General features: G+C 38.4%; 1 protein-coding gene across 2 annotated transcripts in view; it reads right to left on the bottom strand.

The window, feature by feature from the left end:
- The window catches only part of fat4 (FAT atypical cadherin 4), a 126,596-nt gene that overhangs the window by 43,075 nt on the left and 60,298 nt on the right, over positions 1-23,223 (bottom strand). For both annotated transcript variants that reach the window (XM_007572539.2, XM_016660936.1), the window contains exons 2-5: positions 15,419-15,550; positions 7,307-7,568; positions 6,432-6,782; positions 1,944-2,866 (exon numbers count right to left, since the gene is read on the bottom strand). In XM_007572539.2, coding sequence (XP_007572601.1) covers positions 1,944-2,866; positions 6,432-6,782; positions 7,307-7,568; positions 15,419-15,550 — 1,668 coding nt within the window. The remainder of the gene's footprint in view (positions 1-1,943; positions 2,867-6,431; positions 6,783-7,306; positions 7,569-15,418; positions 15,551-23,223) is intronic.

The following is a 23,223-nucleotide window of genomic DNA, read 5'->3' as shown; positions in this document are numbered from 1 at the left end:
ATTTGAAGTTCTAATAATTATTGGTCACATTCAAAATCCAGACAATGAATTTTATTTTATTTTTTTTTGTAAAATTTCAATTTTAAATGTAATTTAAAAATTAAATGCACACCTTCAATAATAGATGAATAAATAGGACAAATTACTCGTCTTCATCACATCCTGAAAGATGCTAAATGAAAAAAGTTAAATCAACCTGATTTATTTGAATGAATGTTTGGTTTTCTGGTGTGGGGTTGTTTGTAGTAGCTGTGAGCAGTCAATGTCTAACCTGCAGTAGACAAAGTAACATGAGGAGTGTTTCCACTAATTAAAGTTTGGAGATCATACTTTTAAACTGAAATCACTGCCTGGAATTTATTGTAGGTAAAACATTGATTGCTGATAAATACTCATTGATTCCAACTGGAAAAAGATGCCTTGACCGTGAAAGGCATGAATAAACATAATATCTAATATTATATACGGTATAATTACTAGTATACCTAGTAAAGAGGCGTTAAATGCCTGAGAATAAACTCTTTCTCCTTTTTAGCTCACTACATGTTTTCTACAGGATTTTAAGCTCGGCATTAAGATGGCCATAGAAGGAGGCGGATTTAATGTCTGGTGACCCATTTCTGTGTTGATTTGCCTGTTTATTTTGCATCACTGTTCTTGTAAAAGACCCTATGGCGACCCATTTTTCTTGTGTTTTTATTCAAAATTTCTGGTATTAAAAATAAATCCATGATGCTATGCACACTAACAAGGTTCCAAGTGGCATTGGAAGAGAAACTTGCCTAGTGCATTAGTAATGAGGGTGTGTTTTACCATTTTATCTATTGGTTCAAACCAAATCCACCTCAAGTGTTTGGTGCTTGAAAAGCCAAACAAACATTTTTAGCATCAAAAGTTAGCTCCCTTCTATTTTCTACTGGCAACATCTGGATTTTTATCCCATAGAATTGAAGGATGCATTTTAGAAAAGCTTACATTGCATAATAAATGTAATCCAATGAAAGGCTGATGTTACTGCAAGAACATTTGAATTTATTTTAAGGCTTTTTACACATTTTTACCAAGGGTGGCAATAATTATGGTGTATGTTGTAAAACCAACCTACCAACTGGGGATAGTCCAGTTTAACCACTGTCCTCTCTAAATCATTCTAGTAAAACAGATGGGGGTAATTACCAGCAGTGGCACCATGGAGGTAATTGTTGAGGCAAGGAAGATCATTACTTATTCATTTTGTCTAATCAGACTTTCCCAGAGAATCCACAAAAAGGAAAATCAAACAGTTGGTAAGTAGGGTTCCTCTACTTTAGGCTGCAAATATTTTTTGTCTTTTCATTTTTCTTTGAATAAAAAGGTTTTTACAAGTCCAATTTTTAGCTGCATGGCTTCTCATACCTTCCTGACATGGCCATTATAGCCAGGTTAGCACAGATGTGAGCTCCTGCGCGCAGCCACCAAGTCTGGACCCTTTCCCACCACATAACTGTAGCCTCATTTCCTGTTAATGTATACACGTGAAGGAGAGCGCAGCTGCCGTGCTACTGGAAAAAGGCTTTCCCTGCTCCATATTTTATACATGCCTCATTTAGTCATCAGGGTGGTTACGATGTTAATTGGCTCGTCATGCAGTTTAGAGCAGTTTCATATTTTGTTGAAATCCTATAAAGGCTTAATTGAGCAGAGCAAATTGCTGCCATATATCATTTCTTTATCATTTCAGTCAGGTATTTGTCATTTAGCAAAGTAAGACCACTGGGCTCAGTGCTTCACTGAACTTATGCTACTTACATACTGGCACTTATTAGGTTAGCAGTACAACAAATTTAGTTAAGGCATTAGCTTGTTGAAGGGCTTTGAACTGGCATTTATAGAACTCATTTCAGAGTGCGTTCTGTGAAGGTAAAAACTAAACATGAGAAGCTGAGAAATAGAAGGAGACTGACCTGCAGAATGTTTTTTGGTAAGTTCTCAAGGTTCTCCTTGACGCTGATGGCGTAAGGAGAGAGCTCAAACACTGGCGAACAGTCATTAACATCCAATAAAACAATGTTGACGGTTGTGCGATCCACTCTGGGGCTGCTTCCACGGTCTGAAGCCTGGACCACCAACGAATAGGATGAATGTGTCTCACGGTCAAGCTGTCTGGCAACTGAAATCACCCCTGTGACTGAATCGATTCGGAAATCATTGTTGGTGTTACCTCCGGCGATGGAGAACCGGATCTGCCCATTGGTGCCATCATCAGCATCAGTGGCAAACACCTGGATGACATCGGTGCCAGTCAAGATGTTCTCCTCGATCTCAATGTCATAGATGTTTTGTGAGAAGCTTGGCGTGTTGTCGTTGACGTCCAGAACCATCATAGTCACGTCCATGGTGGAGGAGAGAGGGGGCTCACCTTTATCTGTAGCCACAATGGTGAGTGTGTAGTTGGAAAGTTCCTCTCTGTCCAGTTCTCCAACCAACCTGACATCCCCAGCGATCACACCAATGCTAAACTTGTTACTAAAAGTTCCTCTGAGGGAGTATTCCACATAGCTGTTGGGTCCGCTGTCGGCGTCTGTGGCCTGGGCGGTGAACACCACTGTGTCCACCGGTGTGTTCTCCTGAATGTAAGTCATCTTCTGGGAAGTGAAAGTGGGAGGGCAGTCGTTGACGTCTAGAAGGATGATTGAAACTTGGGCGGTGCTGGTGAAACGGGTGGTGGGAGGAGGTGCCAGGTCATTGACAGTGATCGCCAGGTTGTAGAAGGACTGGGTCTCTCGGTCGAGTGCCCTCTTGATTTTTAGAACACCTTCCTTGGTGATGCCAAAGTGGCCATGAGGATCACCAGATGAAATTTTGTAGAGAAGCTGAGCATTTGGACCTGAAAAACATAAGATTTTGGTGTTTAGAGAAAGTTTTTGTACATTTTATCTTAAATGTGAGTCGTACAGTGGGTTAAGTTTTGACCATACTCTATATATTCCAGGGACCCCAATAAAATACAACAAAATAAATAGTCTTTTGATCACATAGGAAATTTTAAGACCTTTTATTGCACCATCAGGATTTAAATCTTAGATGTACATAGATTGATAAATGATTTAATACCAACCCAATCCATCCTAACCACTTGTCAAAAAGTAATTGCCCCATAAACATAATATGTTGCCACTGGCAACCACAACATTAAACATTTGTGATTTCTGCGATGAGTCTATTACATCACAAAGGAGTGAGTTTGGTCCAATTTTCTTTGCAGAATTGTTTTAATTCAGCCACATTAGGGAATATCTGAACACCAAGGGCCTTTTTCAGGTCCTGGTGTGGCGTCTAAATCCAGAATTTGGATTTTACAAAACCGTTTAAATGTGGAATTGCTATATGCTTTGGGGTCTATTTAGATGTTCTGGGTTTTTGGTGAATGTAGACAGTCACATGTGTCTGTCTATATTCTGTTATAGTAATTTTGGTAATTAGTGGTTTGCTGTGGTCTCAGTCATAAAAATGGGTCGTTACTCTTTCCAGACTGATAGGTGTCAATGAGTTCGTTCTTGAGTTTAGACCGGGGTGTGATTTATTGCTTTTTGAGACCTTTTAGCCTTTAAGACTTGTTCTGTTAAACTGATTTCTTGTTCTCAGAATTTCACGCATTTTACGAAATAAGTAAGTCACTGTTCAACTCCAGTTCAATTTTTTTAGCTCTAGCTTGTATTTCAAAATGCTTTACACCTGGGTTCACCTTTCTACAGCATACACTTGGAGCAGCTTCATAATGGTTATGGCTTTGTTTTTAGCAAACTTATTTTCTTGCCAAGCCTCTTTAAATTCACTGTTGCTCATAAAGTTGAAATAGCCTTTTCTCATGAAATAATGGCGACAATGTGATTTATTTTTGACAGATTAAGTTTATATCCACTTGGAATTTTATTGATCAATCTCTTCCAAGCATATCACTGTGAAAATTAAACCACAATAAAAAAGAGGAATGTGACTGAAAACAAAATTATTTCAACTTTATAGGCAACAGTGTAGTGTATGCACTTTTCCATGACGATGGAGCTGCTGATGGATAACTTAACAAGAATATTTTAATTTTATTTGGCTGAATGAGTCATTTTCAGTAGGATAAAAAAAGCTGAATATCTAGGAAAACAAGAAAAAAATGTATGCAGAGAGACTTTTTATGACTGAGAACTTTCACAAACCCTGTTTGGAGGCACATAAAAGTTACAAATGATTAGACCTACAGTAAAGACGTGTATGTGAAAACAAACTTAATGACAACACAATTTGAAACAGTCTCTTCTCCAATAAACCTTTATGTCACAATTTAACCTTGAGTTGAGTAAAGAAAACAAAGAGAACCTGATAACCAAAAGAAAGCATGGTGTAACTAAGGTCAAATTCTGATATCTCTATTGTTCATGATATAAAAAACAAAATACTTTGCAATGGGCACTCATATGAATAATCAACATCCATTTCCACAAATTGTACATGTGCATCAACTGGCTTCTCCTCTTGACCTCCAAGATTTCAATCCATTCATTGCTGCATGACAGATTGCTATCAAAACAGAAACCAAACTGTAAGCCACTTCCACAACTGATAATGCCTTTCTGCAATTCAGCAGAAAGAAAAACACTGTAGGCCCAACATCTATTTAACGGCATATCTGGTTCACATCTGAGTGGATTTGTAGAGTAAATCACCTAACTTTGAAATCGGGCCTAATCCACAGCGCTCCCCAGGAAGTGGAGGTTAAAATGAGCTTAAATTGAGCGTCGGTTATTCAACTCAACGGGTATTGAAGTGGAAAGCTTTGACACCTTCCCACACTCGAGGTGTATTTACAGTACACAAGTAATCCATTATCAGGAGACCTGCTTCCATCTGAGTTTAGACTATTCTGTAGGGAGACAAAGTCTTCGGGTCAGGGGTCAGAGCTTGGGAAGTGCTAACAATGGCAGTGTTTTATTGTGACAGTGAAATACAGCAGCTCTGTATCTGAAAGGACGTGGTCAGATTATGTGGAGAAAGAAGCCAGACTCCGGGTTGAGAGAGCAAGGCAGCGTATTTCCCAGGAATGTAGGTCACGATAACCACATTAGGCTTGGATAAAGCTGTAATTACAGCAAGGGAGAGAGTAGCGCCAACCGTTCAAGTAACGCACTCACTTTTGAATCTCAGAAGTCCCCTACCTGAGAGGCAGAAACAACTCACGCCAATAAATCACATCGTTTGTTTAATCAGAATAATTTAATCTATTTTAGAGTCAAGAGGTTCTGTGAAATCAACCATCAAAATAATGTGACAACATGACATTAAATTAATCTCCTCGGGCAATGAGTGCTGGGTTGCATGGTGGAGCACTTAGTGGCTTTAAGGTCCTGGGTTTCTTTCTGCATGTTCTCCCAGTGCATGCATGCTTTTTCTCTGGGTACTCTGGTTTGCTCCCACTATCCAAAAACCTGACTCTCAGATTAACCGGTCTCTCTAAATTTACCTACTCATGCAAGGTATGAGTATGAACATTATTTTTGTCCTGTGTGTCTTTATGTTGCCCTGTGATGGACTAACAACACATCTAACGTGGCTTAGAGAATAGATTTATGTTAGTTCATAAATCCCTGAACACATTATGGATCTGTTGTGTCAATCTTCCAGACCACTCAGGTCATCTGGTCCAAGTCTACTTTGCTCCCTCAAAATCATAACCAAACATGGAGAAGCAGCATTCAGACTGAATCCTCCTCTAATCCGGAACAAACTTCCAGAAAACTGCAACAATGCTGAAACACTGAACTCCTTTAAATCAAGGCTAAAACCCCACCTGTTTAGAGTTACTGTTGTCTAATAATAACTGGCACATCATGAATTGTAGCCTGTCAACTTTTCATCTCTTTCCCTTATTTAACCACCATTATGAAATATTTTGCTCCTTTGTTTTATTGTTTTAATCATGCAAAGCACTTTGAATTGCCCTGTTGTGAAAATGTGATATATACAAATATTGCCTAATGAGATTCCATAAACAGAAAAGCTCCCCCTTCCCCAAACTGTTGCTGCAAGATGTTATTCAGCTGTTGTCACATCCAGGAATTAAATTATCCAAATTGAGCAATATTATTTTTCTAAATAATGTTTTGTAATGAAAGTTTGTAACCAGCAACCAGCCAGGCAGGGAGTGTGTTAAAACACAGGCTATTCTCTGGTCACTACCAGGCCAGATGATCTAGTTAATTAACCAGCTAACGTACATATCAGACTCCCAACATTACCTCACAAACAGGAGAAAAGATACATTCTTCAATAAGAAGCATTAGTTTAGAAAAAACTGTAACTTTAGTTCAGTGAATTTGTTTAGCTGTTCCATTACTAATTAAAACCTGGTAACCTGGAGGTGTTTGACGTTTCACTACATTAGTATAACATTTCTGACATACCATCATCAGCATCACTGGCCAGAACCATGACGATACTGGATCCAGGCGGCAGGCTCTCGGAGACAGAAGCGCTGTACACAGTGGTGTTGAAGATGGGGGAGTTGTCGTTCACATCCAGCACGTTGAAATAAACCCGGACCGTACTGGCCTGTCCACCGCCGTCCTCGGCTTTCGCAGTTAAGATGTAGTACTGCTGGGTCTCATAGTCCAGTGGACGTGTTACGTTGAAAACACCCGTCACTGGGTTGAGGAGGAAGGTCCCGTCTTCATCGTCTTCCTCCAGCGAGTAGGTGACCTCTCCGTTCACCCCTGAGTCGGAGTCACTCGCCAGGATCGCTGCCACGATGGAGCCTGAAGGATGACACAGGCGCGATGTTTACTGCTTTCTTTTAAAAGATTATTGATGGAGGATTATTTTTAATACAAGTGAATGACTGATTGTTGAGCCAGCTGCTAATTCTGTCTTGGACTGCTATGACTGAACAAACAGATCATTATTAAAGACTTTCTGAATGCTTAACAGGATTATAATTCAGTTCCATCTTCAACAGACATTTTTCTTTGATTACCAACTCTTATTCAGTGCTAAGAGGGGTGAATGAGGTCTGCCAGACGGTTGTCAGAGGCTGTAAATCAAATCTGAGTTATTCCCCATTTGACCCACTAAACTTTTGATTTCCCTCTTGAGAAAAATGCTGAATATTTCAGAGCTACAACACATAAAATGCTTGGAAAAAATGCACAAGAAAAAAAAAAAGTCCCCCTTGAGCTGTGTTAGTTTGCTCTGAGAGGTTTTCCAGAAGACAAAACATCGCCTGCTCCGTCCATTTTGGCGTGTTTAGTTTGTAACCGTATGCTCCATTAAGCGACCTCACCTGGCGCCATGTCCTCGGGGATGTCAAATGAGTATGTCGCACGGGAGAACTTGGGCGTGTGGTCGTTGACGTCTTGGACAGTGATGTTCAACCTCATGTCAGACGACTGCTTTCCATCGTCCGCTCGCACCAGGAGGGAATATTTTGAGCGCCTTTCCCTGTCCAGCTTCTTGGTGGCGATCAGGTCACCGGATTCGGGGTCAATGCGAAAGCTGTCGTCGGCTCCACTGATGATGGTGTAAGTCACTAGAGCATTGGGACCCTAAGAGGAGAAATAGAAGCACATTAGGTCAAGTTTATTTTCCTTTAATTTACAGTGTCTGCTTTCAACTATTTTTCATTACATTTTCAACATCGAATTTTGTCTTTTAGGTTTCAAACTCGCTAAGCCAGTACATTAGCCCCACTTTTATACACTTTCCTTTAACATGTCATCCTCAAGGAACAGGAAAGCAGAGCGCTCTGACCGGTGAGGATCAAAGAAAGTCTGCCAACAAAACCAGACTCTTCACTTTCCTTGTCTCCAGATCAAACTCCAGACTTGTCAAGGATGAATGAAACCTTTCTCTGCGTCGTTTTTCCCAGAGACAGTCGGTAAGGAGAGAGCTTGTGATTTAGATTTTTTGAAATGTATCACAAATGCGGATAATGAAACCAAAACCAGGACAAAGGTTAAAGGGCTTTAATCAAACTGACCATCAGAAAAAGATCCAAACAAGATTTGGGATTATAAACATGAGGCTGCTGAGGTTAATCTTCTATTAAAAAAAAAACAAAAAAAACAAAAAAAACGTAATTTGTGTCATCCTTAAAAGGTTGGCAGGACTGGAGCTTAGGCAAAACCCCCATATTAAGGCAATACTGTTTATTTTTTTAATTATGCTTTCAAAAATTGCTAATAATTTTCATCCTACAGTTCTCAAGCAGATAGATATATAAACAGTTCTAGGCACTCCAGGATCTCCATACTGTCCAAAAGTATGTAGGTCACTGTAAGTTGCTCTTAACGGTAACGCAACGTGAAAAATAACATTAAAATGTTCCTGATGTGTATGGGGACCACTAACTTAAATGTTAGCTGTGCTAACCCTAAAACAATAGGTCTGCTAACACTAAAACACAACACCAGCACACTGTTTAACAGAAGCTAATGCTAAAGAGCTAACTTCAATCAAGATCATGTTCTCCTTTGAAAGACTACAATCCTTGAGCACCAATTTTATTTTGATAGCATAACTTGCATGTTTCATAATGTCATTAGATATTGCATTTATATTTTTTGTTGTTCTTTACTGTCCATGTTTTATTATTTTCCTGTAAGTTTCTTCTTTGAAATAAAGTTATTGGGGGAAACAAAGAGAACATAGAGAGAGGAAACATATCTGCTGCGTAAACAGTTTTCACTCAATTCAAAATAAGAGCATGAATATTAACATCTAACTACTTGAATAAAACAGTTGTAAACAAAACTTCAACCCTGATGTCAAACTTTATCCAACTGAAAGCTTTCAAAACAGCCATGTAAATTTTATCTGGAAAAATATATTTCGGGGAAGCTAAGCATACTCAACGTTTTCCAAACTAGCAAAAGTGCTAAATAAAAAATTAGCGTTGTTATTTCCGCATTAGCAGTTTAGAGGATGTCTACCCTCCACCAGAGTGTTTAGTTATTAGAAAACACAGATTTACAAGAAACAATCACAAAAATATTTATAAGACAAACAAAAACATATAAAATTAGATTTTGTGCTATAAGCCTTGTTCATGTTGTATGAATTCGTAGTTTTCCTGTGCAAAATCAACTACCTGGCCCCATATTGCTTCAGAAAGATACAGGCTCCATGATATACATGGTGACCGTGGTAAGAGGCTTTGGAACAGGAGAAGAGGACCGAATGTGATATGACATGTGAATGGGTCTGACAACAGAGCTTGACGTTTATATTTGTGTTGGGACAATGAAAGATCAGACAACTGTCTCTCTTTTGTATCTTCTGCCAGAAAAGCTAATGCGACTTCAAAAAGCTTACCGCTATTCACTGAGAAGAACCAAAGGCTCCAGTTACAGTTAAAATAAAAGAGACTCCTTCAGCTCTGCCTGATGTCCGTGTAACGCTGTCTGATCCTATCTGAACAATGGGGTGGCTTATAAAGAGAGGTGCTGCATTAGGTTGTTTTATATTGACATATTTATTGGTTTGCTGGACAATGCTCACATAATCTGGATTTTAAATAGCTGTTTTAGTAGCATTGCCAGGGTTCCTAGATGCCTTTTCAAAATTCCCGACTCATATCTTCTATTAATTTTGTATATATATATTTTTTTTCATTTCATGTATTTTCATATTTAATCTTCCCCATTACTTACAAAGCTGGATGAGCAAGTATGCATCTGTTAGTGCTTCTCCTGAAAATAAAGTGGGCCAATCAGAGTTTTTTATGTTGCATTATTTAAAAATATTCACACATTGACTCAGCAATAAATCTGGACATTTTTTAGATTCTGTTCCATTTACCTGTCCAATTTATCCATATTTCACCCATTAAATCAATGCTTAATGGATGAACCGATACAAGACATATTGTTTATATTTATTATATAAACCCAATGTTTATTTTAGGCATTTAATTTAGGAAAATCAAAGTTTCTCTATTCCAAGATGGAATAGAAAAAGAACTATTTTCTATTCTAAAGTGAGGAAATAAAATTTTTTCCTAATTTATTTTCATTCTTCCCAACACAACCTGGAAACTGCTAAAAGTTCAACTGTTCTTGGTGAGTTCCCAACCTCAACCCTCTATACAGTTTATTTGAATTTTATGTATAGGACCAAAGCAAAGTATCAAATTATTATGAAATGGAAGGAAAGTGACACTGTGATGCCCCTAAATAAATCCCAGAAAAACCTACTTCCTCCAGGAGGGCTTAAAAGGTCGTTAAAGAGAAATAATCAGCTTCATGACAAAGACGGGTCATGGATAAAGTTATGGAGAATTTTAAAGTTCAGTAAGGTTATAAAAAAATATGCAAAGCTTTTGATCATTTTAATCAATCATTTAAAAATTTAATATGACAAAATGCAAACCTACTGCCACACGGTCGTCCATTTGAACTGACAGGCCAAGCAAGGACATGGCCTTAATCAGAGAAGTAACCAAAAAGCCCATGTAACTCTGGAGGAGCTGCAGAGATCTACAACTCCGGTGGAAGCATTTCTCAACAGAATAACTGTTTCTCACAAATGGTACATGTCAGGCCTTTATGGACGAAACAGAAGAAAAAAAAATATTGCAAGAAAGCCATAAAAAGTCCTGTCTGCAGTTTGCCACAGGACATGTAGGCAGACATGTCAGAAGGTCAGATGAGAAAATTAAAAGCTATGTTTTGCCCTAAATGCAATGCGCTATGTTTTGTGGAAAAAATTTAGCAGGGACAGGAAAGCTGGTCAGAGACAATTAGAAGATGGATTGAGTTAAATACAGGGTGACCAAGGGTGCAAAAGGACTTTGGACTGGGGCACAGGTTCATATTCATGCAGCCAGAACTGCAAGCATGTTTGAATGGCCCAGCCAAAGTCCATTTGTTAAATTTAATGGATAATTTTTAACGTAATAGAGTTTTACAGCTTGAAAATTTTTACTTATGGATATTTTATATCCAGTCTCTATGAGGTTGGGTTACTTTGCAAAGGAGGAAGGTCAAAATTCTGCCTCCTTGCTTACAAATCTAGTGAAGACACAACCCAAAAGACTTGCAGCTACGATTGCTACTAAAGGTGCTCTATAGGAGGCTGACTGCTTTTATTTATTTGTGCAAGAACCTTATTTTCCCCCATTTTACAACTGTAATTGTATAAAATGAAAAAAAAAAACATTGAAGTTTCCAATTAGAATCTGAAAAAGTTGAAATAAAAAATATTTAGCAAAGCTATGTACTAACTGCTGAACACTTGTAAAATTTGACTAATCGATATTACAGGTCAAAAGTTGCACAAGCAACTTCATAGCAGCAGTCTGTAAAAGTCCTGCTGGCGTCCCGCTGCTGGAACCCTGCACAGTGAGACAATAAAAAGTTACGTGCAAGTGGAGCAGATTTTTAGCATTTACTTAATGTTATAACAGTTTGGCTGGATTGGATAAAAGATAAAGCTCGTCTCTCACAAAATTAAATGAAACATTCTTCCGTTCCGACTCTTTTGAAAACTTTTAGCCAAAAACTTTAGACAGACTCAGCATTGTTAGCCTAAGTTCATGACTTGCTCTTATCTTTTTTTGTGTGCTGTGAGTTAGTGCTTCTTTAAAAACTGTGTCTTCTTGACCTTGTCTCTCATTGCATTACCAGAACTTTGTCTAAGTTCCAGGTCCAATGGAAAAAAAAGGAAGGAGAGCAAAATTCTGCTCATCTAAGGACCCTGCTGTCATCAATCATTTGCTCCAGATCTGGCAATCCCATTAGCCACCTGCGCCGCGGTCCGGAACCCAACACCCATGGTTTGCCAATTAATTTTCTGATATGGTTCAGAGGCAGAGCAAGAAAAGGTGGGAGATGCTGAGCTGGGGGCTCATCTGAGCACAAAGATCTATAAAAAGATCTCTGCTGTCATTTTAATTCATTTACCTTCCCCAAATAGTTTGGTTTCTTTCAGTTTACAACCATAAGAACCTCCATGCACATAAATACACCACTGCTCATCCTCCTGACCTTGACTCTGGTTGTCTGCTTTATAGTTCCCCTTTGAGAGAGAAGGCTGTTATAATGGAGGACACTGCCGACCAGTTAAACTGTAGTGTTTTGAGAAGCTGTTGCACCAGACTGGGGCATAGGGAATTCATTTAGCAGATGATGGCTCTTAGCTACTAAGAGAAGTGAAAGGTGTGAAGCAAGGACTGCCAGCAGGGACACCTACCCAATCACAACACAAACTCCTAGAAAACCAGCGACGACAGCTCAAGGATAGAGAAGTTGATAGAGAAAACTGGACCAAGCTGCTGCAGTGAATGTGTTTAAGTCAATGTTTTTTCATGTCTTCGAAATACACTCACTAGTCGTTTCATTAGGTTCTTCATAATAGCTCAGTGAAATTATTGATCATATGTAAATACTCCCCAACAGCATCACAACAGCCTAAAACATCAATAAAAGGCAGGATGGAGCTATGTTCTTATTATTTTATTTATTTATTTTCAAATTCTGGCTTTATCTGAATATCACTGCTGAACTGAAGACTCATTGGACCAGACAATGTTTTTCCAGTCTGATGCCACCCAGTTTTGGTTTGCCTGTGTGAACTGTAGTCTCGGTTTCCTGTTTTCAGCTGGCAGGAGTGGTGCCTGGTGTGGTCTTCTGCTGCTCTAATCCATCTGCTTAAGGTTTTAAAGAGTTGTATGTTCAGGGACGGTATTCTACCTAGCATGGTTGTAACTGCTGCTTTTTATTTTCTCCAACCAATTTGCCAATTCTCTGACATCAACAAGGCGTTTTCACCCACGCAATTGCCAGTAACTGGAAGTGTATTCTTTTTCTAATCATCATTTGCTAACCAGAGAAAAGTAGTGGTAACCACTTTCTGAAATACTCAGGCCAGGGGGTATTGCACCAACAACCATGCCATATTCAAGTCACTACTTCCAGTCAGACCTCTAATAAAAGCTTTAAATTTGAAAGGGCAGGAAAGCCAATAAGAACATTTTCAAGCAGACACAGTTGTTTTTATTGATTTTATGTAAACCCAACTGGAAATGTGAGTGGGGAAAAACGGATGCGTTGAACCAATATTTAAATCCCCTCACACATGAATCCCACATGTAGCACTGTTAAATGGGATGGGATCATTATGGTGTCTGAACTCAGCCCTTTAACTGGCCAACGTTTTGCACTCTTGGCTACTCCGTGCTGGCTTCGCGAATGTGGCTTTCCCACCGATGTGCTCTGAACGCTGAGCGTCAGCGCAACTTTAGCTTCCTGCATAAGGATGTGGGCAAAGACTTGGCTGGATTCATATCTGGCTCTGAAGAGAGCCTGGATAAAATACAGGCTTCTATTTAGCAATCTATTCATGGGAGCGCTGCAGTTTGGAGTAAACATCGCTATAATCTGTAAATCCTAAATAGGCTCCTTGAAGTTGTATTCTTGTTTATTTCAATTTCTGCATCGAAACAAGGTTTAACTTCTCTCTGCTAGGTTATTTTACATAATTCTCCAATCATTTGTTATATGCAGAGCTCTAAGGGAATGTATTTAATTTGAAACAGAGATCACAAGTTGCACAGCTCAGGCTTTTCATAACTTCACACAAGGAAAAAGTGACCATGGATTTAATACCTTATATTAAAACATCTATGATTAAAACTTTGAATTCTTTGGCTCTCATAATTGATTTAAAATCAAATAACCTACCTAAATCCTGTTGGTAAAAAAAAAGACTGTAGGTCTTTGTGTGACTTTTCTCACATTTAGAGCAAGGAGAAGGGAGTGAGGCAACAGCTGTGCAATAAAAATCTGTGGCCTCGTAAGTTAAATCCGAGTCCATAGACCTTCTTTCTAATCTCTCTCCTCTCTATGACTTGACTTTTTCCATTAACTTAAAATGTGTCCTTTGGTTTGAAGAAGGGCCCGCAGACATTTTGAGGTGCTACAAGGCCTGCATTTTACCTTCTGCAGGGTTTTACATCCACATCTGCCTGAAGCAGCTGAAGAAAAAAGCTTCAGATTACTGAGAGTGATGCTGTTGAAGTAAAGGAAACGACTGACTTGACAAAGGGACAGTCATAACAGGGTGCTGGAACTCTCCTTAACAGGGTTTTTACCAGTATTACAGTTATTTAAGTGAATTGGACCAACCTGGCCCTAGGTGAAAAACTACTTGTAGGCTAAACCTCATTGGTTTGGCGATATTAATTGCCAAAATGTGGTTGCTTTAACTGCCAATGAGCTTTTACTTTGTTAAAGAAGAATTTTGACTCTGTATTCCTTGCAAAGTCGCTTTAGTTTGACCATGAATGGTCAGGCAGCAGAATCTAAATCTGAATTAAAACCAGACTTTGACTAGGCCATTCCAAAACCTTCCTTGTGCGGTCTTAAGTAATTCATTGTTGATATGGTTTCATATCATTGATGTCATGGAGTGATTGCTGGAGATTCTCCTTAAAGCAGCACTATGGAACTTTCATAAAAAATGTGTTTAGTTATATTTGTTAAAACTATCAGTATGTTGTGACAGTACGGTATAAGACAGATAATCTGTGAAAAAATCTGAAAATACAAACTCACAAAAATGTCATCTTTTGAAGATTATCTTGGAAATCATTTACCAAGTTGAGATTTTGGAAAATAAGGTTAGCCTATGTTGGTTGTTAGTTTTCACCATCAGTGCACCAGACCCATGCATACTGTTTTTAGCCAGGTTGTTGACTCATCAAGCCTGATCCTAATTAAAATATGTGAGCTCAGCTGAGCTTGAAATGTTCTTTTATAATCTCCAGGATGAGTCAGCAGTGTGCTCTTGGAGTAATTTTGGTAGGGCAAGCCCTTATTGGAAGATTCATCTGTGTCATGTTCCCTTCAATTGTGAATAATCACTCTGAATGTACTTCAATCAAGTCCCAATGATTTAGAAATGGCTTTGAAATCATTTTAGCCTGATAGGTATTTTAGATTGGTATTACTTGTGAGATCTCTGTAGCCTACTGCATGTTGTCAGACACTTTCTAGTGAATTGTTTGCTCTACAGGTTCATTCCAGTAAAAATCAACCAAAAATGTGGTTAATATTGTGAATGATGCTCTAAAGCCATGATTTCTCACAGGGCAGGCCTGGTTTGAATAGATAATGATGAAATGAATCACTCAAGCTGATCTTTATGGCTAAATATTCACAACTGAGCCACAGCTTTCTGGAAATTAACATTTTATTTGAATGACTTTTCTGGTTTACAATTTCCAATTATTGCTAATAAAATGTGACCTAATTGAATTTAGTGTTGCTTGAAGAACTATTTGGATCACATTTTTATTTCAAATTGCTTACATCCATTCTGGAAGCAGCTAAATGGAAAATGGGCACAGCGAAGCACAAAAGCAGTCAGACAGAAAAGAAAGTTTGGGAGCCATTACCTCATCTGCATCTGTGGCTGTTAACTGCATTATCTTGAAGCCATCTCCAACGTTCTCCTCAATGGTCACATCCAGAATATCATTAGGAAAAACAGGTGGGTTGTCATTGATGTCCTGCAGAGTGATCTCCACCTGCAGAGGAGGAAGAAGAGGAAGCGCCAGAGTTTTTTATTAAAACTTTGCCAAATGGCTGCATTCTACCTGCTGCAGCTGCAGAGATCACAGCAAAGCAGTAACCTTTTCTGCCTTCTTGGATTTCATAAGATGAAGGAGCTACACTTGCAGAACAAATGTGCTGCTATTTAATTCCAGCAATAATAAAATGGAAAAAAGAAAAATGAAATTATGAGGTGTTGTGGGAAGGTGAAAAAGAAGTCAGCAAGGCCTAAAGGGATGAGAAAAAGAAAATCCACATTTTTTCAGTATTAGTCTCAGCACACAGTGAAACATTTCAGTTTCTATTATTCAGTACCCATTGCTACAATTTACAAAACAAAAACAAAGCCAAGAAGTTTGTATAACACCAAATACACTTCTGGGTAAGGTGAAACAAACTGCCTAAAAGACTTGTTTTTTATAAATTAGAACACATTTACTTTTTAAGAAAAAGTGTGGTTGCACATCTTAGGTTTGCAAAGTGGCATTTGAATGAACGGATATCTGAGCTTGATGCAAAATGAAATACAGTTTAACAGTACAAACACTCAATACCAACAGAAAAACATGGAAGGGTGAGTTTATTAAGGACATTCTTCAATCTTGTAATTTTGTACAGTTATGGTTATAATTCTATCTCTTTTGGCTTGGTAAAAACAAAACAAAGCTATAAAACATTTAATAAAAAGTTGATTAATTCTGTTTTTATTTGTTATACTGTAAGAGATATAAATGTTCCCATTCAAACTGGAACATGTAGCTTAAATAAGGACTGCACTGTGTCTATGAACTGTCTTTGTTGGTAAAGTAACATATGTGATAACTTTAGCTTTGGCTGCACGCTGTCACATGTCTTTCTCTTTCTTTACCCAACCATGACAGCAAAAGAGCTTATTAAACCACACAGATAAAGCTGTGGTACAGTGAAATGAGCTGGACTAAAGACTCAGACTTTATATTTAGTTTTGGCTTATAGCTCAAAATGTATTTTTTATTAAGTTTTATCTAAAGTTCCAGCTAGCCTATGTTTTCATTTTTGCCCTATTAAAGCCAACCAAGAAAGCAGGAGTTTATTAAACTGCATCAATAAAACTGTGGTTCAATATCTAATGGAGAAAGAAAAAGTGGAGTAACTCAATATGAAGCTTTCAGGAAAATGTTTTGTATTTAAGTATCACAGATTTTGTCACTTATAAAAAGAAAAAATAGCCTAAACTTTTGTAGCAAAATCAACATCATTAGAAATTGTTTCAGTGACTATCATTAAACAGTAATAAAGCAATACTGATTGAAAAAATAGAGAATAATAATTGAATAATTATGTAATTATTGCAAAGAAATAAAACATAAAACATGGAGTGGAAGTAAAACCCATTAAAAATAAGGACAAAAAGTTTTGGTCTTTCTATTGCAGTATATCAAATAAAAACAAACAAGTGGATAATAACCTCCTATTACTGATGTATAAATACTCCATTAATATTGGAGCTTATGCAAATCAAACCCTTTAAAAATTAATTTCAGGCATATTTCCGCAGGGATAAGCAGTGAATGTAGCAGCAGAGCAAGCTAACTGCAGCTCAGGGAGTTTCACTTTCAAGTCCTCAAACCAAAATAAACACGTATTACAGTAGACCACAGACCCCCCATGTGGATAAACTTTGCCCTGCATACAAAGAGATTCCCTCTGATAAGTTAGATTCAATACAGATGGAGCAGTGGTGTGAGCGAAACCTGCAATTAGGTCAGCTATTTGTATAAATTATAAGATTTCATGTTAATCAAAGTCTGGTGTATCTTTTTCGTATTGCACTCAGAACCACATGGGGACCGCATGAGGATCCTAAAGATTCACATTTGGAGAAGGTCTGCCACCAGTGGAGCTGGTGGTGAAGCAATCTTTGATTTGGTTTGGATAAATTGATCTGAACGAGATTTAAGGGTTGGAATGATGAAGATGGTGTTGTTGACAAGCTGGTGTGTTACACAAATATGGCTTAACCTAACAAAAAAAAAAACTTTTTCAAACTACTGGGATTAATTATTCAGTTATGAGCTTCCTTCTTCACTGATACCAGACTCCAACTTTATGAATGTTTTTCTCCAAATCTACTATAAAGCCAGTAAAGCAAATTATGGAGGAAAAGTGTTTTACATCAAAGACATTTTCTATAGTTCCAACCTGCTGTAGTTCGGTAGCAAGAAGGCAATTATACAAGGCTTAGTGTCCAGTAGTCTGGGTGAAAGTGGAAACTCTTGAGACAGTGAGAGTCAGACATTTATGGTTTCAGTTCCAAGTCTAGAGTAGCAATATTAAATTTCCAGTCATATACCACAACTTAGACTCGTGTCCCCACCATTTCATCCTCTAAAACAAATATAGATTTCAAAGCCAGTAAACATGGCAAGCTCTGGAATCATAACAGACATTTTGGTGCATTTTACGTGTTTATTGCTTCTATAAACACAGAAAAGCCTTGCTTAAAGGCTCCAGTGATTGGCTCTTCATTAATGTTGACAGTAATTACGGTCATTTCTTTAGCATTCTTGAACCTTTGTTGCCCAACTTCCTATAACAGATCCTCGGAAAAAAATATGTCTTTTTAAGAAGAATGTACAATACAAAAAATGTACAATACAGAGGTGTGAATGCAACATTTTCCTTTTACAATTTTTCTTTTTTGTAGCACTTAAATGTATTTAATCCATCCATCCATCCATTTTCTTACACCCTTGTCCCTAGTGGGGTCGGGGGGGTTACTGGTGTCTATCTCCAGCTAACGTTCCGGGCGAGAGGCGGGGTCACCCTGGACAGGTCGCCAGTCCATCGCAGGGCAACACAGAGATAGACAGGACTAAATGTGTTTAATCGCCTAACAAATTTTAAAATTGGACAGCAGTCTGAGCAGAAAAACTAATTTATTTTGTTAAATCAAAAATTAAATGTGATTTATTTTCATGAACCACAAACAGGCCAGAAAACTGCCAGATATGGAGAACCAATGAATCCATTAAGAAGAACCTCTCTGACAAGACTGAATAAAATATACCGAATATTTGTCTGGAAAGGGCCCAAAAGCCATTGTGAAACGACAATGAGAACCATCATTCACAATAGGAGAAAACATGGAACGGTGATGATCCTTCCCAAGAAAACCTGTCCCACCAAAATTACTTGAAGAGATCATTGATGGTTCATCTAGGAGGTCACAAAGGAACTGAGAGCATCTATGTTGAAAACTGGGCTAAAATTGCTTTTTTAAGAGAGGTTCAAGTTGAAACTACACACCAAAATTAACACAATTTGAAATTGGAAGGAACCAGAAGTTCTGCCCGCTAGCAGAAAATTCCCAGATAGAACATCACTCCGTGACCTTAAACTCGAGCCCTTTTGGGCACAACCAGTAATTAGGTTTATGGGGCAATTACCATTTTAACAGGACCAGGTTGGTCTGGAAAGCAATTTTTCCCTTCAACAAATGAATCATTGTTTCACAAATGCAGTTTGTATTTACACAGGTTATCCTTATCTGATATTAAAAGTTTCAAAAATAGACATCTGTAAGGCACCAACAGTCTAGGTGTAGGTTTCTAAAACAACAGTTCCCTATTAGGAACTGAAAAGGCAAACAATGGCCATCAAGGCCAAGTAGAAGGTCAGACAGAGGAACCACTTCATATTGTGCTTTTAACAGGAAAAGCTGTCTTTAAATGTCCTACAAATCTGCCTTCCAGCCAACAGATGCAGGAAACAGAACAACAGCTGCCACTGACTCGCTCTGGAGTCAGTTCAGCCTCTCTCATTAAAGGCGGCCCAGAATCGAACAGTTGGAGGGGAAGATTGCTGAATCGGTGCCACAGCCTAACGTGATGAACCGCGTCTCTGCTGCTTAGTGTCGTGACACATTCAGGTCACAGGTCACAATTACGACAAATCACCTCATTCAGAAGCCATTCATCTGATCGGGCTGCGCGGGAAGAGGATGTTGTCCACTTATTAAGCCCACTATGAGTCAGTGTCAGTCTGTCAGCTTGAGTGGGGATAATTACAGGAGAACAAGGCGGATTATGTTCTGGGGCACCAGCGATGCAGAAGTCGCATAAACAAGTCACAATGACAGCGGCTCTTGACTCAACTTGCGCCAGAGCCGAGGGAGCGGGGGCAAAGTCAACAATGAATATTTATCTCCCTGCATGTCCCCCTTGATGTGTAAATAATGCAAGGCCAACTTCTGAGGAGTGAACTAATTAGTGTAGAAATGCAGTTTTTAGAAATAATTACGCTTCACACATCCAGTTTGCACTAGCCAGGCCCTGTGGGACAGCAATGTATCAAAGAGAATTTGGTGAAGAATTTATCTGAGGAAGAGGAAGCAAGGTCAGGACAGGGAGTGAAGTGGGGGGGGCACAGACGGGAAGAGAGAGTTTGTTCCCTCGGACCCAGACGCCATGGCCCAGGCAGGTGAAACACATTAGTTTACAAGCTATAAGATTGTGTTTCACAAACTACTGTTTCAAGTTGCAGGTGCTGCTAACTGGCTGCCAGGGTTTTATTATTTATGGGGAGGTATGAATGATTCACACGCCGAGACTGTAAGTGATGGAGGATATTTGTCCAAGAAGTTGAGGCCGAAGCTTCAAGTCAGCTGTGATGAATTCATCTTAGTGAAAAATTCCCAACGCTTGTGTGATATATGTAGGAATGACAGGTGAGATGATTTAGATGTCTGAGCTCAAATTCTATATGTTGCTCTATGTTCTCGCTCATAAAATTTAAATTTACAGGTTCGTTTCACTCAAATTACAGAAAGACATTTATTTCCTCAACCCTTTGGAACCATATGGCTTTGCAGATGTTTTTTTATTTTTTTATTTATATTTGCAAATCTTGGTGGAAAATCTGTGTCCACGTATTGTTTTCCTTTCATTTCACAGTTGTGCAATACTTTGTTGGTCTAGCAACTTAAAGAGGACCTATTATGCTTTCTTTTAAACCTGAGTTAGAATAGGCCTGTAGATGATATAAAAGCTCATTACATTTTTTTGAACAAAATATTTCTAATGAGATTTTAGTCTGCTCAGTTCTGCCTATTTTGAGCTTCTTTCAGAATGAGCTGTTTTAGGATTTAGTCACTTTAAATGCAAGTAAACTGCTGCTGACCAACTTAGTGTTTACACTCACACTTTATATACATGCAAATGGCTGCAAAAAGATGCGTAATATACAAACATACATCTTTGTAAAGCAGAAGCAGAGCTTCCTGTGCAATCACCAAGGATGCAGTAAGTGGTTTCTGGAGGATATGTCAACATTAAAACACTTATCTTTTCCAGCAGTCAATGCACTAGTTGGAAGTCAACCCAACCAGAGCTGGTAAATTCAGCTGACCAGCTCTGGTTGGGTTGCTAGGTAACCACAGAGTGCCCATCAATTGTGACGTAACAATCGTGAGGTTTTTGACATGGCTTGTTTTCCAGACACCAATAAACATTAACTTAATGCCAGAAAAAGTGAATTTTGCACATCAGGTCAGCTTTAAAGTCTCAATGAAGTGCCTTGATGTTTATGTTTTAATATGACCAAATGTGAGAAAGCCGAAGGATTATCTAAACTTTTGCTTGGATTAGAATAAGGAGAATCTAACCCTTTAGGTTCTCATCACTTTAGCTGTGCTTGCAGAAGTTTATCAGACAGAAGAAATCAAAGCACAGACAGGGTTCAAGAGGAACAAAATGAGCTCAATTGTGGTTTTGTTCCAGAGAAGGTGAGAACAGACTTCATGGTTACAGCAAAGTGTCACCTGCATCAAGGAAAGAAAGCAAATAACTTTCTCTATGACTTTAAAAATAAAGCAGCACCAGTTTGTATTTTTTCTTCTTAACAAATGTATCACACTCACTTGCAGTTCTACCAAGTCCAAAGCAGGATGACAGACGGACAGACTGCTGCAGCAAGATATCCTTTACTTAAGCAGGATTTCATGCAGGCTGCAGTGCACATATTTTAGCAGTTACCAGCCCGGTTGCTTTTAATAACTGGTGGAAAGCCTGATTAATTAGGTGAGTAATGGTTTGCATTATAAATAAGTAACACAGTGCATGCCTGCACTACTGCCCACTAACAGCCTCTGAGTAAAATCCACATCATTATTAGCAGTAAAAATATCCTCCAAGCCTGATGGAAAATATTGAGAGCTCTGAATGCAGCCGATGCAACAGTTGGCCTGTAAATGTTGAGATCATCAGATCATAAAAACACAGAACAGAGCAGTGTGCACCTCCTGCAGGAACTCGCCATCTCAGAATGATTAAGACTCATTAGCTGGAGCTGACTAGTTGAAGTCAAAGTCTGACTCTGATTTCCACTGGTTATTATACTCTGTCTCCAGGAGTCAACAGATCCACATTACCTCATTGTTTTTAACAAATACGCATGTGTTCAAAAACAAGGATGATAGAGCAATATAAACCATGCACAAAAACACTCTATAATAAGTGCAATTTATGGAGACGTAATAACGTACACATGCATATTTTTGGCCTGTGAGATGAAGATGGAGTACCTGGTAATAACCCATGAATGCACAGGGAGGTAGGAACGGGTATTTAACTATCGGTTATTATTATCCATGCAAAATTTCTTGTCATGACAAGAATTTTGATTTATTGTTGATACAATAAACTAAAATGTTTAATTTTTTTTATATTTCCACCCTGTTTTTTTCCACAAGAGCATAAAAAAATATCAATAAATTCAAAAATATGATAAAATGAAATCTTTATGTGCACTTTGGTAATATAAATAACACTTCTTTAAGTATCTGGCATCTTGAATGTTGTGGCAGGTAGTTACCTAAAAGAGAAGTGAATATATATTTATTTTATCATCACTTTTATCATCACCTAAATACTACAAAGTAATTGATTGTAAAACATCCAAAACTAAATGTATTCAAGGTACAGGACATGGCTGGTTTACAGTGACATGATTGTTATCTAAGGTTACAGCACTCTAGTGTCAAACAAGAGCAGCACTAAATGTGATGAAGCAGAAGAGCCACCCCTGAACCTTCCCAGATTCAGAAAGAAAGCTTACAGTCATGGGAATTAAAAATTCCCATGACTGGGAATTCAGCATGACTGAGAATTCCCAGTCATGCTGAGATGCAGCAAAGTGCTGCTGAAAATGCAGCACTTTGCTACTGAGATGCATTTTCCCACAATTTGCACAGTAAATGAGATATTTTATAATAGTTTGATTATAGAATAAACAAGTGTTGCTCAATCAAAGAAGTGGCCAGGAGAAAAGGAAATGCTATCACAACTTTTTGCCAGCAAAATTAGATCTGAATAAAGACTTTTGGAACAGCATGTTTAGTATAAATGAGACCAAAGTAGAGATGCTGTATTTGGTGACAGCATCTCACCAAATATGTATGGAGAAAATCAAAGCATGTCAATGAAAACACTTCATATGGAGGAGTCATGGTGGTGGAGGAGTCATGACTTGAACTTGCTTTGCATCCAACAATGATCCAGTAAACATTGAGCCCATCTGCCCTTAAACAGACCTCAATAATGAAATGTTTTGGTGGAATCTTTGGAGAGAAACACTGAAAGTAAGAGTGGGAGGCTATCTTTATCCTATC

The sequence above is a fragment of the Poecilia formosa genome, unplaced genomic scaffold (genome assembly GCF_000485575.1).
Source record: "Poecilia formosa unplaced genomic scaffold, Poecilia_formosa-5.1.2 Scaffold303, whole genome shotgun sequence".
NCBI lineage: Eukaryota > Metazoa > Chordata > Actinopteri > Cyprinodontiformes > Poeciliidae > Poecilia > Poecilia formosa.
The sequence above is the reverse complement of the archived record's forward strand: the minus strand, read 5'-3'. Positions and strand labels throughout refer to the sequence as shown.